This window comes from Vanellus vanellus (genome assembly GCF_965231255.1).
Source record: "Vanellus vanellus genome assembly, chromosome: 1".
NCBI classification, from domain to species: domain Eukaryota; kingdom Metazoa; phylum Chordata; class Aves; order Charadriiformes; family Charadriidae; genus Vanellus; species Vanellus vanellus.
This window is the reverse complement of record NC_138905.1, coordinates 78,766,920-78,785,888: the sequence shown is the minus strand read 5'-3', so window position 1 is coordinate 78,785,888 and position 18,969 is coordinate 78,766,920. Positions and strand designations below refer to the sequence as shown.

The window sequence follows — 18,969 nt, the reverse complement described above, 5'->3', positions numbered from 1 at the left end:
CCCATCACTGCACATTTCAGTGCTCCCTGCCCATTGTAGGTGTTTCAGGGTGTCACCAGAAATGCCCAAATAGATAGAGGAGAGATTTGGAGTAATCTTTGGCTTTTATGGACCTTTTTTATTAAAATGCTTAGAGCTGTAAATGTAGAAATAAGAAACTCATTTATCTTGACAAAAGTGCTGCCATAAACTATGCAGCACTCATAAAATAACCTTTTAAATTATTGTTTCTGCTGGTATCAATAAATTCATACAAAGTGCTTAAAGGTCAGGCATTGCCAGAAAAATGTCTTTTCAGCTTGTTAATTAAAGGTGAATAAGAATGTGCACCAGCTTGCTCTTTGGACAAATTGGAAAAAGGGAAGGAGAAAAAAAAAGGCCCACATGGATGAAAATGATAGTGTGGAATTAGTGAATGATGAGTCTTTGATCCACCAGGCTCACCATGGCAAGCCTGGACAGTTTGTGAGTGAAAATAGGTGGCACCATGAACAGGAGGAAAAAAAGTGTATTTCCCTTTTTGGGAGGAAGATAACTTGATTACTCACCTCTTGCAGCCCGTGGGCTTGAGCTGAGGACCCAGCTAGAACTGAAGTATTGAGGTGAGTGTAAGCAGTGTTCGTCCTGTTGTAGCTTAAGCCATGGGGAGTTTGTCCAGTTCTCATTGTCTGGCCAAGAACATCAGATAAGGACGTTTACTTTTTTATTTGCCAGACAAGTGGTTTTATCTGCTTGTTTATTTACCGCTTTAACTGGAACAAGGCAGTACTCTGAAATGCACTGAAAAATCTGCAGGGAGCCAAACTGCCCAACCATCCATTCTCGCACCTGCACCACCTTCATTGCAGAGACTGCAACTGCGATTCCCTCTGTTTTATACTTTACCTCTTTCACCCATGATCATGGCGACATCCTGGTCTGATCATTAAAATCTGACCAAAAATTAGGCCACTCAGATGCGACTTTACGTCAACAGGTGAGATGAATCATAGAATAATAGAATGGTTTAGGTTGGAAAGGACCTTGAAGATCATCGAGTTCCAACCCCCCTGCCATAGGCAGGGACACCTCCCACTAGACCAGGTTGCCCAAGGCCACATCCAGCCTGGCCTTAAACACCTCCAGGGATTGGGCCTCAACAACTTCTCTGAGCAACCTGTGCCACTGCCTTACCACCCTTAAAGTGAAAAATTTCCTTCTAATGTTTAATCTAAACCTACCCACTTCCAGTTTAAAGCCATTCCTGCTTGTCCCATCATTACATGCCCGAGTAAAAAGTCCTTCCCCAAGGAAGGAGCTTAATCAACCACATGAATGAGACACTGGAAGTAAGAAGTTTGGCTTGCATTTACACCTGCACAACAATCTAGCCTTGACAACATTATTTTACCTGTAAATCTCCATTTTTTTCATCACTAAAATGGGTAAGAGATGAGATGTGTTACAGGAAAAATACAGAGGTTTCTGTCATTGAATTCTGCTGATGCAACAGCTTGAACTATTTATTGCCCAAGCTGGGAAACAATAACAAAACAATGTAAATAGTGAAAAGTAAAACATATTCTTAGCTATTTTTCTGTCTGAACATACTATAGTGCTCTTATTAATGTGAGATTAAAGTTTTGAATTTTCCCTTGGCCATATGATTTTTATACTGAGATTGTTTCCTTGAATATTAAATAACAGATCCTTACTATAAAAACATTTGTAAACAGGAGGCTGCATCTTTGTCACTGAAAATTTCATAACCTGAGAATGCCATAATTTGTTTTTGTTCTCTCGAGACTGCTGCAGAATTCCTACTTCAGGAAAATAAATCTGATGAATTTTTTGAGAGTGCAGGTGACAGAACTAATGATAGTTCATTTCTCTGATACCCACAGACAATGCATCCTGGCTTTGTCTTCAGGTGAAACTAAGAACAGAGTAGAATAGTTTTATGGTGTTTCTTGTTTCTTCTCTCCTTCCCATTCCTTTTGGCTCAATGGTTCAGTGTTGTGAAACATAAAAGAGAATTGTCCCAGCAATGCACCTAGAGGCTTGAGATGAGCTCCATCCTCACAGGACAAAGGCATTCTGTTCTAGACGGGGTTGATTTGTTTTTTTCCCTTGCTATTGATATTTGAAGTAGTACAAGAAAAGAGATTTCTTACTCAGATGTGGAGTTTTTGTGGGTCAATTGATAACTGTATCTTATCTAACCTCTGAGTAATTTGATTCTTATCTGTATAGTCAATTCCCAGTTTCACTCAGTGTCAGCACTTCAGATCTTAATACATGGTATTCTGTTGGCCACTTTAAAAATCCTTGCAAATCTACACGTGTCTGTAGGAATAGGAATATCAGAATGTCTGTTTTCAAGGTCAGAGGTAGCATATATAAAAATGATGAGAGATGCAGCAACACTTTAAGCACGATCTTCCCGAAGGAAGGACTTCTTGTTTTAACGTTCTGTAGAGGGTATATGTGCAGCCTGGGAGAAGTTGTGGTGCTCCTAGTGTTTCCAGGGACAACTCAGGCTTCACTGCATTGTGAAAGAAATCTCATTCCATATATCAGAACTGTTGGGATGGAGGGAAAGTGTGGGTTAGAAAGTTCACTTTCGTATTCACCTTAAAAAGCAAATAACTGGGCTGAATTGAATTTTAGTTCATGCCAATATAAAGCAGGAAGTTGTGATATGTCTAGTAAGTGGCAATAGCAGCAGGTGGCAGCTGAAGTTCTCCTCTCCAGACTGCAGGAATTCATCACATTGTCCTTCCCAATGTGTGAGGCTGTGATATGGTAGACAGGGCAAAGAAGTTATTAATTCAGATAGTTTATAGAATCCTTCCCATTGTTTTTATTCCATGTGTCACCCTATAAGGATAACTGCAGTGGAAATACCCCCTTCTGTTCCTTGCTCTGCTGCCAATACCTTTACTTCTGCAGGAAGGTATAACTTAATTTATTCTGGCATCAATGGGTGGAAATGCTTTCTCTGACACCCACCCACCCACCCCGCCCCACCATTGGCTGAAGACAGGATTTTAATGGAGTATATTTTTCCATGGATAATCCAGGGTACTGATAATCCATGAGTACCCAGGAAAAATTGTCTTCCATGTTTATAATTGTACAGCTCTCCTTGTTGTTTAACTCAGGCAAATCTTATGCAAATTTTAATCTTTGCTGAATGTATAACATCATACCCCCAAATGTCTCCAAGAGGAATAGCAGAGTTAAAAATATAAACTCTCTAGGATGGGTTTATTAAAAATATTCTGCATGAAAATGCATGGTATTCTTATAAAACACTGTAGTTAGAATGAAATAGACTGTTTACCACTCTGTTATTGAGGTCTGAGGAGAACATATCAGCATGGACCTGACACAGTTTTGCTTTCCTTGAGTTGATTACATTATAGTTTCCTTTCTATTGACAAATTTCATTACCAGATTGGGGTAATATTAGCATACTTTATCTTACTGGCTGTGATCCAATCCTTTGTTTTGAGGGGAGTTAAATTTAGAGAAATTCAGTTGAATCTATTTTTCTTTACTTATTAGCTATTTCTAGCAGCCTGATAAATTTTTGTGATGAGTGACTAAGTGTCTCATGCTGTTATAGTGACAATCATCTGCTTGCTTATATTGCCATGTTGTCCCAACACCAATTAAGAAATGTTAGATAAAAGTTATAAAACCTTGCCTTAAGAATATTGGCCAGTTAACCAAAATATGAAGTCTAATCAGGGATAAAGGAATGAAAGAGGTTGAAGGGGAAAAGTTAGCTATGTTCTTTAGACCTATGGCCCAATCTTAAATTTATAAGCTGTCTGTCCTTTTTAGTGAAGAAAATAAAATACGAGTTATTTACAATATCTCAGATCCAGTATTTTGGGAGCCTCTGTAGGTAAGGCTTGAAAAAGAAGTGTCATTTAGACCATCTATAAAAGAAAGTGTACGCGTACATCTATAGATATCTGTGTCACTATGGATAGATGAAAAGTCATTAAAGAATTGCAGCTAAACAGAGATCTTTAGGTGAGGGAAAACGTGTGTGTGCTTCACTCTGTATTACAGAAAGATAACTTGCTTACTCTTGGTGTCTACCTGTATTCATAAGGGTTAAAGATAATACGGGGTTAACAAGTATCACTTCTTCATCTACAAAGTAAACTTCATGTAGAATGCAGCAATATATTTGCTCATAGAAGGAGCTGTCTCAAATATCTTATACTTGTTAGTATTGAAAGGCATTTAAAGAATAATGTAATCATCAGGCACAGTCAACATGGGTTCACAAAAGGAAAGTCCTGTGTAACTAATTTCATATCCTTCTATGGTTATCATAGGTCAGGTCACCTGCCTAGTGGATGAAGGGAAGGTAGTGGATGTATTTTTTCTGGATTTCAGTAAGGCTTTTGATACTGTCCCTCACAGCATCCTTCTGGACAAGTTGTCCAGCAGTGGGATGAGTAGGTTCGTGGTGTGCAGGGTGAAAAACTGGCTGAAGGGCAGAGTTCCAAGGGTTGTAGTGAATGGGCCTACATCTGGTTGCCAACTGGTCACCAGTGGTGTTCCTCAGGGTTGAGTTCTAGGGCCAGTCCTGTCCCAATATTTTTATCAACAATCTGGATGCAGGAGTTGAATGCATCATTAGCAAGTTTGCTGGTGATACTAAACTGGGAGGTGCTGTTGACTGTCTCGAGGGACAGGAGGCCTTGCAGAGGGATCTGGATAGATTGGAACATTGGGCAATGATTAGTGGGATGAAATATAACAAGTCACAATATCAGATTCTGCACCTAGGGTGGAGTAACACAGGGCACAAGTATAAATTGGGAGAGGAGTAGCTGGAGAGCAGCCCTGCAGAAAGGGACCTGGGAGTGCTGGTTGACGGGAGGCTCAATATGAGTCAGCAGTGTGCCCTGGCAGCCAAAAGGGAAAACTGCATCCTCGGGTGCAACACACCATAACCAGCCAGTCAAATTAAGCAGCTGGTGATTATCCTACTGTTAGCATTGGTGCAGCCTCACCTTGAGTACTGTGTGCAGTTCTGGGCCCCGCAGTTTAAGAAGGATGTTAAGATACTTGAATACATCCAGAGGAGGACAGCAAAGCTGGTGAAAGGACTGGAAGGAATGTCCTATGAAGAGTAGCTGAGGTCACTGGGTTTGTCTAGTTTGGAGAAGAGGAGACTGAGGGGGGACCTCATTACTCTCTACAGCTTCCTGAGGAGGGGAACCGGAGAGGGAGGTGTTGATCTCTTCTCCCTGGTATCCAGTGATAGGACATGTGGGAATGGTTCAAAGCTGTGCCAGGGGAGGTTCAGACTGGACATTAGGAAGCGTTTGTTTACTGAGGGGGTGGTCAAACACCAGAACAGGCTTCCTAGAGAGGTGGTCTATGCTCCAGGCCTGCCAGTGTTTAAGAGGCATTTGGACAATACCCTTAACAACATGCTTTAACTTTTGGTCTAGTTGGACTAGGTGATTGTTGTAGGTCCCTTTTAATAGAAATCTTCTCTTCTCTTCTCTTCTCTTCTCTTCTCTTCTCTTCTCTTCTCTTCTCTTCTCTTCTCTTCTCTTCTCTTCTCTTCAATAAGTTTTGAATAAATTTGTTATACAACTAAGAGAGGACTGAGTAGAAAAAATAAACATGGATAGTAATAGCTGCTGTGTTGGCCCAAATGGATGTCATCTTAGCTGAATGTTATGTTACAGTGTGCTGTAGTAGATTTATAGGTAGCTTTCAGTTTTAATAATTCAGTATTTACTACTTACTAAGACACAGTGAACTTCTCTTATGACCCTGGCTACTATGAAATGCATCATCTTACTGGAGCACATTTTGAAGTTTCACTGTGGTGTGTTTCACCTTTCTTCAGATCTCTTTTGAAAACAAGCTAGTGCCTAGACAGCCTTCAGCCATGGCAGCACACTGGTTGTTTCTTTGTGTACCAAAAAAACTTCACAACAATGAGATGTATCCTTTGCACTCAGAATTACCAAATGCTCTAAGGAGATAATAAGCTTTAGTTAACAGTGCTTTGTATGGAATGTTAAAGAGAAGGAAGAGTCTCTGACTCTTTAGGCAGAAGAGGGAGCTTCAAATGGACTGATGTATTATACGCTTCCATCACAAACTCGGAAGAGACAAAGGCCTGAAAGGGGAGCCACTGGGTTGGGCAGATTCTATCTGGGGAGGCTGTGCAAGTGTTTTAAGCTGTGTTCAACTGTTTTTCTTCCAACAGACTTTGGGAACTATCACTGCAGTGCCCATTAAGGTTCCTCAGGTCAGCTCCTTGCAGAGGTTGGCAGGACAAGGACCAGCAGTGCTACCTCAGGTAAAAAACACAGTTCCAAAGAGGGTTTTGTGTCATTTTGTATGTATTCTACCCTGTTCCTGTCCGGTGCCCAGGCCTGGGTAGGTCAGCCCACGCATTCTGCTGAATAAAGACTCACCTTCAGTGAGTTGAACAGCAGAGTTGTGATTTTCTCCAATTCCTGTAAAAAAAAAATCAATTGGTTTTCTTCTGGGAGCATACTGTTAGCTATAAAAAATCTTGTAGACTCATTGTGGAAGAACAAAGTGCATATGGTGAAATGTAAATTTATGCTTTATAAGATGAATCACAAATCACAGACATGAAAATCTGCAGTTCTGTAATTAAAAAAAGTGGTGGAAGTATTAACCTTTCTGTTCAAGATTTAGCCTCACACATTCTTTTACTAGCTTACTATCCTTATCCCTTTCTATCCCAGTATAAAGTTTTGGCCCAACTAACCCAGGTGCCAGACTGAGGCAAGATTGGCTGGGTAGGAGTGAAAGGGGTGTTACACTCGCAGATTTGTAAAATATTTTCAAACTGTGTTTTATTTTCTGAATATCCATCACTGTTTCCCTAACCATACACTTTATTCCCCATTTCAACCCTCTTTCTCAAAAAATTTGGATGTCATTTTCAACAAGCATTTTGCTGCAGTTCTATGGTTTGCTTTTCGGATGCATGATTATTAAGTATAAGTATATTTCTCCCTGTGTGGCCCTTAGAGGCCTATTTCTCATATGTGAACACTTTTCTAGCATTGAAGTCAATGTTGGGTCTTCATAGACTCATAGACTCATATAATGGTTTAGGTTGGAAAGGACCTTGAAGATCATCGAGTTCCAACCCCCCTGCCATAGGCAGGGACACCTCCCACTAGACCAGGTTGCCCAAGGCCATGTCCAGCCTGGCCTTGAACACCTCCAGGGATGGGGCCTCAACAACCTCTCTGGGCAACCTGTTCCAGCGCCTTACCACCCTTAAAGTGAAAAACTTCTTCCTAATGTTCAATCTGAACCTGCCCTCTTCCAGTTGAAAGCCATTCCCCCTCGTCCTATCGCTACATGCCCGAGTAAAAAGTCCTTCCCCAGATCTCCTGTAGGCCCCTTTTAGGCAGTGGAAGGCTGCAATAAGATCTCCCCGGAGCCTTCTCTTGTCCAGGCTGAACAGCCGCAACTCTTTCAGCCTCTCCTCATAGGAGAGGTGCTCCAGCCCTCGGGTCATCCTCATGGCTCTCCTCTGGACACACTCCAGCAGGTCCATGTCCTTCTTATGTTGGGGACTCCAGAGCTGGATGCAGTACTGCAGGTGGGGTCTCACAAGAGTGGAGTAGAGGGGTAGAATCACCTCCTTTGACCTGCTGGCCACACTTCTTCTGATGCAGCCCAAGATACGGTTGGCCTTCTGGGCTGCAATCGCACACTGCTGGCTCATGTTGATCTTCTTGTCAATCAGCACACCCAGGTCCTTCTCTTCAGGGCTGCTCTCCAGCCATTCCCCGCTGAGCCTGTATTTGTGCTTGGGATTGCCCCAACCCAGATGTTAGACCTTGCACTTGGCCTTGTTGAACTGCATGAGGTTGGCTTTGGCCCACCTCTCCAGCCTGTCCAGGTCCCTCTGGATGGCATCCCTCCCCTCCAGCGTGTCTACCTCGCCAAACAGCTTGGTATCACCGGCAAACTAGCAAGAGGGTGCACTCGACCCCACTGTCCATGTCGCTGACAAAGATGTTGGACAGTACAGGCCCCAGTACCGACCCCTGAGGAACACCACTTGTCACTGCTCTCCACTTGGACATCAAGCCGTTGACCGCAACTCTTTGAGTGCGACCGTCCAGCCAGTTCTTTATCCACCGAGTGGTCCATTTGTCGAATCCATGTCTCTTCAGTTTAGAGACCAGGATATCGTGTGGGACAGTGTCAAACGCTTTGCACAAGTCCAAGTAGATGACATCAGTTGGTCTTCCCTTATCCACTGCCACTGTAACCCCTTCGTAGAAGGCCACCAAATTTGTCAGGCATGACTTGCCCTTGGTGAAGCCATGGTGGCTTCACCAATCACCTCCTTGTTTTCTATGTGCCTCAGCAGAGTTTCCAGGAGGATCTGCTCCATGATCTTGCCAGGCACAGAGGTGAGACTGATTGGCCTGTAGTTCCCTGGGTCTTCCTTGTTTCCCTTTTTGAAAGTCCGGGTTATGTTTTCCCTTTTCCAGTCGGCAGGATCCTTGCCAGACTGCCACGACTTCTCAAATATGATGGCTAGTGGCTTAGTGACTTCATCTGCCAGTTCCCTTAGGACCCGCGGATGTATCTCATCAGGTCCTATGGACTTGTGCACCTTCAGGTTCCTTGGGTGGTCTCGCACTTGATCTGCACCTACAGTGGGCAGTTCTCCATTTTCCTAATCCTCGCCTTTGCATTCTGCGTCATGGGCAGTGCGGCTGCAGTCCTTGCCAGTGAAGACTGTTCCTTTATTTTTTCCTAATATTTTCTTAGTGGCAGAATCTAGTAGAAGATCTGTGAGCTAAATCTGCCCAGAGGAAGGAGTATTTCCAAGATAAGTTCTTAAATTCTCTCTTTAAATTACATTTTGTGGAAGGCAAAGTTGTGAACATAAAGGAAGGTTATAGTTTTCTTATCAAGTTCAAGACTTTGCTTTTCAGTTGTTCTTACAGCATAATAACACATTGATTTCTGCCATTTTGAGGTGTCAGATGAGCAGATTGCTCCTGAAAATAGATGAGGTTCAAGAGCAGCTGAAAGACCTGTAACAGGGGCTTAAATTATCATTAAGGTTATGTTTCAGCAATGATGATGGCATTGCAAATGCTGCACTTAGAGAAGCATCAATGTTCTATACTATTGTTAAGTAGAAAAATTTTCATTCAGTGGTAGATTCAATTTTGAAGAATTGGAAAAAGTGGAGGAAGCTGATTTCCTCAACTTTTCAAAAAGAACATATATCCTTTCTGTCTTGCTGTTTAGCTCATAGTAATATTTGTGTTTGTATTTCACTTTGTTTCACTCCTTTCCTAGCACAGCCTTCAATTTCAGACCTGTTTATGCAATCATGCTTAATACTAATGAAACACCAACTCTTCCTCAGCCGCACTGAGCCACAGTTCACTAAATTTTCTATTTCATATACATGGGAAATAACCACATAGCAATCTCATTTCTGTCAAAACTAAAAACACGGTATGCAGCTGCATGTAAGACCGCATTATCAGAGGTACATCTTAAGTTCTGAGTTTTTCCTGACTTTTCACAGGCCAATACTTCCTTCTTTGACAACAGCTTGCCCCTTTTACACGCTGCGTCCTCCTTTGCAGTTTGTCATGGCCTATCTTTTCCTCTACCACTTGAAGCTTACAGAGAAGTTTAAATTTACCGTATTGTTTCCTAGTGGGGAGCTCCCTCGACCCATCAGAGCTTTCTGCTTGATGTCTTGAGAGATCAAGTTTTCATCTATGAGTGGAAAGTTTTGCTTCTAACTAAATAGTCAAATGCCTTCAAAATATCTTTAATATAGCTGTAAATCAGAGTGATGTAAAGCTGTCATTCCCCAGATACAGCTGGATACCAGTGATCTGGGAGGCCACTGTAAGTGAGCTGCAGCACCATATCGCCGTGAAAGCTCTCCTTTGTAATAACTAGGTAAGTGCATAGTCATCTCTGGCAAATTTTAAGGGTTGATAGGAATCTGTGGTCTAGGAGAACTGGAAACTTCATATGGAAATATAAAAATGCCAGGAAGCAAGGCCATGTAATACCACAAAGGCATTATGGTAAAGAATACCTCTTCCCTCTTCTCCCTCACAGCTCTGAGAAAACAAGCATCAAATTAAAAATTATTTTGGAAACTAAGGGGCTTATAATATATTACAGTAGGAGCTGAAAAATGTGCAGAATTAAATCCTATCACACACAATCCATGTCCTCTCAGCTATTATGTGTCAGACATAGTTACAGAGGAGGCTGGCTACTAGCCTCCTTGTGTCTCCCCTGGGTGACAGACATGGCTCTGTACCTTGCTCTGAGTTAGTGGCACAATCCTACCGTTCTAGGACTGACTTTCTGAAAGGCAGTTTTGCTGCCATATCTCAAGCATACTAACAAGCAGGGGCCAACTGAGTTTGGCATTTGCTACAACCTTTGCTCTGGGTGCCTATGCAGCAGCAAATTAAAGGGACAGCTTTTTCAAAACAAAACCGTATTCACCATTCCTCTACCAAGAAGTCCATAGTATTCAGCTCAAAGAATTAAAGCAGCACAATGTCTATACTCATGCATGTTAGCTATGGCTGAATCTTGTTCTGCAAGGTGTTGCACCTTCCTCGACCTGCATCTCTGCGAAGTCTGGCTTTAACAGTGAATTGTGTAGAGCCCTAATAGCAATGAAACCATAGCAGCAAAGACTTCAATAAGCCCACCTGCATACCTGCCTATTTACCTAAGCAGCTAAGTCTAGGTGTAGTTTGTGCAAGTGCAGTGGCAGGCACTGTGGCAATCACTTAAACTGGCTTAATCTTGTCCGTATGTTCTGCTACCTCTCTTCTTGTCTGTGGCGGGGTGGAAGGCCTAGGTGGATCCCTTTTGGGCTCTCTGCCATGGAGCCTACTTGTCTCCGAGTCGCCCTCTGGAAGTGGCTTCCCTCTTAGCCAGACAGGTAGCACTTCTGTTTCAGGCGCATGTAGATAAGTAGGATTAATCCAGGTCAGTGTCTGCATTCTTGACAGCACACCGATTGCTACGTGACATTTCTCCTTTTGGCCAGTCTCATCATTTCTTTGGGATTTCAGACTTCCTTTAGATTTAGATGTAGGTATGAGAGGCATAAACATTGCCAGGCTGGCTGGAAAGAAACAGGGGACTCCTCCATTTAAGGGCCCCTCATCACATCTAAAGGAGTTTTATGGGTTTGGTGCTTTCATTCTCCTCATCTAGACAGCCTCTTTTGATTTACCTCTGTGCGGCCAAGCAGGAAAATACCACTCAAGTAAACTGAGGCACTTAACAATACTTATGTAAAATAATACATACAGCTTTCTCATTTTCCACATTTGTACAGATACTTGTCATTTGTTTTGTTCATTTGAATGGGTTTATGATATGACCCCCTGGGAGCGCTTCCATATGGGGAATGAAGTTTCAAAATCTGCACATTCACAAATGGCAGCAAAATCCCATCACTTAGTGCAAAACTGCTATTAAATGGTGAGCAAACAAACATTAATTACAAGTTCATTGCACAATACAAACAATATTTCTTTAGGCATTCATTATTTGCCAAAACAAGCCTCTTTGGCAGACCTTTATTCTTTTTTAATTTTTTTTCAACAGAATTTCAAGTTATTTTTGCTTTCATCAAATAAATAAAATTTGTGCTATGAGCTGTGATGTTTGGGAATTTAATTCCAGATAGTCTTGCTCTTCTTACTTTGGCCTTTGACATTTCCAGCTGGGTGAGATGTTTTGAAACTGCAGACCCTCCATTGCACTCTGAGAAGCAAATCCTGGAGCTCCTTTACTCAAATACGTGGGTGATGCACTCTCTTGCTCTTGAGCTGTTCCTCTGCTTTGTGGCACCCATCAACTGTGAGGAGGGGGTGGCCTTATGTCAGGTTGGGGCTCCAATTTCCAACTGCAGTGCAGACAGTCTGTCTATTTTGAACTGGTTTACATAAAATTTTAAGTCACACTGTAGCCACCTGAAGGCATTTGGGAAATCTTATTTTCTGTTCTTTGAATGGAAGATCTTAAATGAAACAGTGATGATATTAAAATAAACCTTCCATTTTGTTGTCGGTAATTTGGGCCCAATCCAACTCTTGTTCAAATTAATGGAGAGACTGTAGTGAGTTGAATAGCAGTTAAATCAGATTATTATGTTATTTCCCTGACCTATTTTTCCAGTCCTGGTTGAAGGCAGGGCTTGGGTTGGCTTTGCTCATGACATTGCTGATTGGAGTTGAACTGAGAGTCAGGTAGCAGATGGCTGCAGTGGAGCTATCACGCAGGTTAGTGGTGAAAAGAAACAGGTACGCACAACTGCTTTAGATGAAATGTGCCTGTTTTTCAATCGACTCTAGCCAGTTCTGCTGTCAAGTGCTGCTTCTTTTTTATCTTCTGTAGTGATTTTAGTATGCATAATTCAGGAGGGTATGAATTCGGTCACTGGGCTGCAGGCTGCTTTGGGACAGGGGCTGTTTTGTTACGGTGGTTTTGTTCATCACTGGGTACCGTGCGAGCCCAGCCAGAGACTGTGGTCTCTAGATGTTCCCAAAACTTAAATGCACATTCTCATTTTTAAAATTTCTTGTCATAGTTCTCATGAGTGCAGTTCTGCTGATTGCTGTTGCTTCTCTTCACGTGTGTACCAAAACCAACCACTACTGTTGGCTTCCCTGGTGATAAGACATCTGGAAGATTTCTTGAGAGGAAAATTACTCCTATAGACAGAACCCAAGTTGTGTGATGCCACTGTGTACTGTACAAGAAATGTGATGACAGATTGGTCTGTGGCAAAGCCACTCTCATAAGTCTAAAGAAAAACCCCCACCATTATTTTGAAGTGTAAAGATTACGCATAGCCATGAGAAAGTGGGGAAAATATTGCTAAATACAAGTCAGCCTTTTGTGAAACTAGAAAACAAGGTAGCAGATATACATGTTTGTATAAAAAGTTACACAGAATTGTGCATCGGAGAGACAGGAGCACTTTATTGTTTGTTTGAGTGAGGAATAATTGAATTGGGTAAAGTCATTATTACAATATCAGAGAAGAAAAGGACTATAATCCCCTACGGGATGTCATGCACCTTTCTGGTATATAACCCTCAGTGCTTCCAGGGGGATGTGTTGGAATGCTAGTGGAGGAGAAGGGAGATAATCTAATTCAAGGTAACTTAATCAGCGTGGTTTATAACCAAGCTAAGGGTTTTGCAACAGTATTTAATATTCATTGACTGTATGCATGCAGAAAACAGAAACAAAATTGCTTTTTCAAAAGAAAGGTTTGCAGAGGCCTGGCTGAAAATGTAGCCCTTAATAAATATAGTTGTTAATCTCTTTTATTCTATATAAGCTTTTATACTGTGCTTGTCACTGCATTTGAAGCACCTTCCGGTAATGTGTTAAGCACAAAGATTAACATCTGTTGTAAGCGATTTCTTCTCTCATCCTTTCCCTTTGGGAAGAAGTGCATGCAGCTGAGAGTTCTGGTTAGGGTTCCTTTTTATCAGTTGGTTTATTTTTAACAGGCATGCTACTATTAATTGCATGCCACTATGTATTTCTGTCAGAGGAGCATAACAGAGAAAATGTTTATTGTAAAAAGCAATGAAGATTGTGCCCTTAATTCGTAGAGAAGAAGGTTGAGATGCCTGCTTATATGAGCATCAGCCTTGCTGTAGAGACCCCCCTGCACCAGAGATGCGTGCCCACCTTGGCCTTTCATATGGAGTCTTTACAGGGAGAGCTTTGAAGATTGGGATGAAAACACAGTACTTTATTGAAAAGTCTGTGGGAATCTCAGTTACGCACTAGTGGATAGGTTTAATAGGTAGCCTGTGTTGCTGAGGGAAGCATGGGCTTGGAGCATCTGGAGTTCTCCGTGGTACGTATTTTACAGTGCTATAGTGCAGCCAAGACAGATGAAGGTATGACTAAGGTGGTGCGATAAGAACTGTTCCTTGTGGATGGTGGTACGCCAGAGGCTGGCAGTGCTGAGAAATCTAGTGTTCTGCAGTGTGGACAAAGATAAGCACGTATGCTATGTCAAGGGGAACTACACCCAGGTGCGAATTTTGCAAAGTAGTTCCCTCTGTTACCTCTGCCTTTCTGAGTTTCAGTGTCAGTTTTCTGTTCTTGATGAGAGAACTGATCCATGGTGGTGGGGAAGGAGAAGCAGAACTGGCTGTTACTGATGCTTAAGACCTTCAGTGTCATGAACATTTTGAAAAGGACCTCTGTGGAAGTCAGATCTCTGTGATAGTCTGCATGTAGGAGCCTAAAGTATGCATAAACCCCCATGAAAGATTCAAGCCATTTTAACACCTGATGTGGTGCCTTTTTCCCAGGTGAAAACTCTCATGTTTCTCCACATCAAATGCTGCTTTGCAGAATATCAGGAAGATGAGAAGAAATGTCCCCTCTCTCCACTGACACCATTTGCATCCATGCAAGTGATGTGGCTTCAGATCCATGTCTGGCTTAAATCCGGACTATGCTGTGTCTCTGAGCCGCCGTGCCAGTTGTACAAGCTTGCAGTAGGCCTCTGGCCAAATGACAGGCAGATAGGAAGGTTTTCTCTGTCTGTAGTACTTCAGCAGAGGCGTGGGGGAATTCACTGCACTGCTTCCTGTCCCTAAAACATTCATTTTCATCTCCTGATGTCTGAGCTTTTTGTGTGCCTCCATCTTGCTCAGGCTGTCAGCAGACAAATTATTTTTGTCATTATTTTTATTGTTATTTTATCTTTCAAATTTTCTTATTTCGGATAATAAATGAGTTGAGGCTGATCAATTCATTATAATATGCTGTTATTATATATATATATATTAGGATATATATATATATTAGGAGATAGATATATATATATGGATGAAGAGTGATGGTTTTAAACTGAAAGAGGGTAGATTTAAATTAGGATGTTAGATATTAGGGAGAAATTCTATACTGTGAGGGTGGTGAGACACTGGAACAGGTTGCCCAGAGAAGTTGTAGGTGCCCCATCCCTGGATGGGGCTTTGAGCACCCTGCTCTAGTGGGAGGTGTCCCTGCCTATGGTGTAGGGGTTGGAACTAGATGATCTTTAAGGTCCCTTCCAACCCAAACCATTCTGTGATTCTGTGATTGTTGTCTACAAGCGGGAAAAGCTCTTAAAGTGATGGGCAGTACAAAGCAGTGATATCCATGGTCTTTAAAGTGACACCAGAGTTTGAGCCCAATGAATGCCCAGCTGTGTGGATTAGTTCAGAGCTCGCCTATGAAAAGTGTACGGATAGAAGGAAGGCAGACAGATGTTCGCTTGCTTGTGCCTAAAGGCTTCATGGACACTTTATATTTAAATTGAAGTAAGTTAATCATAGATGAGTATCTGTGAGAGAAGCAAGCTGACTTGTAATGCTGAAAAGAGTAGAAATGGAAGTAAGTTATTGACTGGTGTGTATAATCACAGCCTAGCTTTTATATTTCTATTGTAATCCTAAACAATAAAGATTAAATTCTTTCCTCGGAGGCACATAGATAACTGCATATTCAAGGACAGAATCATTGTGCAGAAGGAAAAAAAGCAGAAATCCTTGTCAACTTCAACCCCTACTTGTTATTTTTTTTGGAATAATATTGATTTTAATTTACTGGTTTAATGGTAGTTTTCCCCTTTGCGAATGGAAAAGAGCCACTTAACGCATCATCAACTCAATGGCAGCAATGCCAAACCAGAAAATACAGGCAATATAGCTGAGGAGAAAATGTACATTTCATTAGCAAAAGTCAGTCAAGTTCCTGTGAAAACACAGTTTTGTGTTCAAAATACTGATAACATTTTTAATAAAGAACTCCCACCTGACTGGCTTATGCCAACATCCACAAAAAGCAGAGCTGGCGGATTCCCACACAAACATCCCTCTCAGCAAAGTTTCCATTTCTGTAGTATCAAGCAAAGCTGAAGAAGAAAAACTAAATGAAATAGCTTTGTCTTCTTAAAAATTGCACAGGGGTTATATTATCTGTGTGTCAACTTTACACTAAAGTTGGCTATCCATGACTAACAAATTGAAATACCAAATCACAGTAGGTATACCGTCCAGTGGAAAATGTGATGTAGTGCACATAATTTGAATATGTGTGAAAATACCACAGAGTGATTCTTGGGTTGCGTTGCATATAAAATGTGAGATTAGGGTTTGTTTCAAGGTCCTAGTTGCAGTTCTGGCCTTACTGAAGTCTATTCAAATTTGCTATTAGTTTCAGTCAGATTAAGATTTCTTCCCTGGTTGTCACTGTCCCGAGCAGCAGGATTGGAAACGTGGGCTGCAGAAGTTGCTTGGGTTTTGCCTTGCATTTCATATCGTTCTTCTGTGGCTTCCCGGGCTAATATTCCAGGCAGATGCTAAGGGGAGGCTTATGTGGTATCTGAACACAGCATTCACTGAGCTGGGTCATCTTGCCTGGGGTTTCCTCATGATACGCACTGAAGAGTAACTTCCTTTTTGTGTAGCCCCATCAAGGAGAAGGGAGAAAAGTGTATGTGGATCCACAGTCACGTGTGGTTTTAAATCTTCCCCCTGTGGCAAGAAAATAAACTGTGTTTATTTTGACTGCGGTCTCAGACCTGGCTGAAGATAATTGGAGTTTATCAGGAAAGGAATCAAAAATCAGCCAAGCTGGAAACACTCATATTCAGGTCAGTCGGGCAACCTGAATTTTAGGGTGTGTCATTGCTGTAAAGTTATGCAGAAACCTTGTCTTTTACATAATTTTTGTTGATTAAAAAAAGAAGAGGGAGAGAGTCGGTCCTCAGCTGGCATAAATAGACACAGCTTTACTGAAGTCAGTGTGCATCTGTTCATTCTGGTGAAGGATATAATTACCCCATATTGCACTCATTTTATCAGCCATTGCTAATGTTTTCTGTGTGATCCTCTAAAGCTTTTCAAGAATGAAAGCTCTGTCTGCTGCTCCCAGCACTTTGCCTCTGTGACATATGAATTGTGCCAAATCCATTTTGAGTTTTTGTTTTTAAGCTCTGAGTACAAGGGTGAAGTGAAAATAAAGTGTGAATAATGGTCTTTCTCTCAAAGGCAATGTGATATTGCGTTGAGCTGAAAAAATTTACTTTCATACAGATCGGCCCTGCCAGTACGAAGGGCTGATTGATGCTGAGCACGATCCAGCTGATATCTGATATTGGGGAGGGGGAGGGCTCTTCAGTGTTGCTGACAAAGCTATAACAAGATCCAGGGACTGGAAGCTGAAGTTAGGCAAATTCAACCTCGCAATAAAATGCCAGTTGTGAGCATAATAACGTATTATAACAGTTTATTTGGACTCGTGATGAATTCATTGCTAAGAAGTCTTTAGTATTTTCTTTTAAAATCACTCTTTGGTTTCTGGGAGAAATTCTATGGCCAGCCTGTGAGCTGGAGGATCATGGTGATCCCTTTTGGTTTTGTAATTGAAATGCACTTGTTAACTTCCCTTCTTCACAAGGAGAACACATTTACCAGAATTGCCCTTAACAATTCTCATAGCACCTGCACAGAGATAACTGTTCTAATTAAATCCCGTCCTTTAGGACTACGTAGAATTGCCCACAGAGATGGGAGGAATTGTGTGCTTTCTTTCTCTTCTCCTCTTTTTCCCCCATACCTGTTTGGGTTGGATCTTGAAGGCTTATTTTTAAGAGTTTCTCTTTTTTAAGTTCTTTTTCTTGACTGTAGCATGGGAGTGGCTCACCTGATGGGATGTAGCTCAGGGAATAGATTGCCCATGGTCACAGCAGCCTTTGTCAATAGTGACACACATCAGGCTCTCCCACCTCCACCACTCAGCAGTTCGTTCACCTCTGCGGTATTCAATCATTTGTGCTCTTGAGAGCTGGAATGATGTTTCAGTGTAATGGAAGCCTTTGGGCTTCATATAGGGACATCTGGATGGAGCGTAATGATATGGGATATACAAGAAGTCATATTAGTCACAGGAGCTGGTTCCCTCCTGATCTGAAACTCTTTAAAATATATGAAATTGGAGGTTGCTGAACAAAAGAACTCTCTGCACATCTCACAGGATTGGGCTCCCTGTTATTTCCCTGTCTGAAAAGCAGACAGCCCCCACCTAGTGAATTCTCAGGCCTGGGAATATCTTCTTGAACAGTGTGCTCACCTGCAGGCTGTTTGAGAAGTACCAGGGGTGTCTGAATATTGCCGCCAAAAGTCAAATGTTTCTGTTATCGTGGGTATTGAGGAAACTCAAGAAAAACACGGGTTTGTGAAATCATTATATTCAAGAAGAAGCGCTCTCTTCTCCTGCATTTAGAGCCCTGGTAGTATCACATTCTGTTTTGACAGCTGTCAGAAGTTAAATGAAAGATATTTGGGGAGAGGAGGGCTGAGCTACAGGAGAATTGTTATTTGCAGCGCTCGCCAACAGTTGCCAACTCCGTAACATACATGCTGTCTGTTATTCTTTCTCTTTTCTTCTCCTTTGCTGAACTTCTGCGCCTTTTATTTCTGTGGCTCTTGTGATGGGAGCCGGTGCAATCCAACCTGTGCTACTTTCAGTAGAAAACGTATTTTTGATACCTTGCATGTGAAATGCAGTCCATGCCCTGTCCTGGTTTTTCTCCAGTTCTTCTTCAGTGACTGGCAACTTCCAAACTGCTGTTAGTGCCACTGTCCTCCTTTCATCTCCCAAATTTAAGCTACAGCTTTACACTCTTTCCTTCCTTTTTTTTTTTTCCCAGATGACACCATTTATTCTCACAGATTGCTGTGGCAGTTTGGTTTTTAGCATGAAACTCTGCTAAAGGTGTTTCACTTAGCTGTTTATTAAGTGCCTGCGCTTAGTATTTATATTCAAGGGGGGAAGGTTCATAGGTGTCAGAGGACGAGGGGCTTCCGTGCTTGCTTTCTGTTTTGGATCCATGCCTGT

The 18,969-nt window shown here is 41.9% G+C and overlaps 1 protein-coding gene across 4 annotated transcripts in view; it reads left to right on the top strand.

The window, feature by feature from the left end:
* The window catches only part of PHF21B (PHD finger protein 21B), a gene marked incomplete at its 3' end in the record, with an annotated part of 176,550 nt that overhangs the window by 127,826 nt on the left and 29,755 nt on the right, over nucleotides 1–18,969 (top strand). For all 4 annotated transcript variants that reach the window (XM_082498545.1, XM_082498543.1, XM_082498544.1 and 1 more), the window contains one exon: nucleotides 6,239–6,331. In XM_082498545.1, coding sequence (XP_082354671.1) covers nucleotides 6,239–6,331 — 93 coding nt within the window. The remainder of the gene's footprint in view (nucleotides 1–6,238; nucleotides 6,332–18,969) is intronic.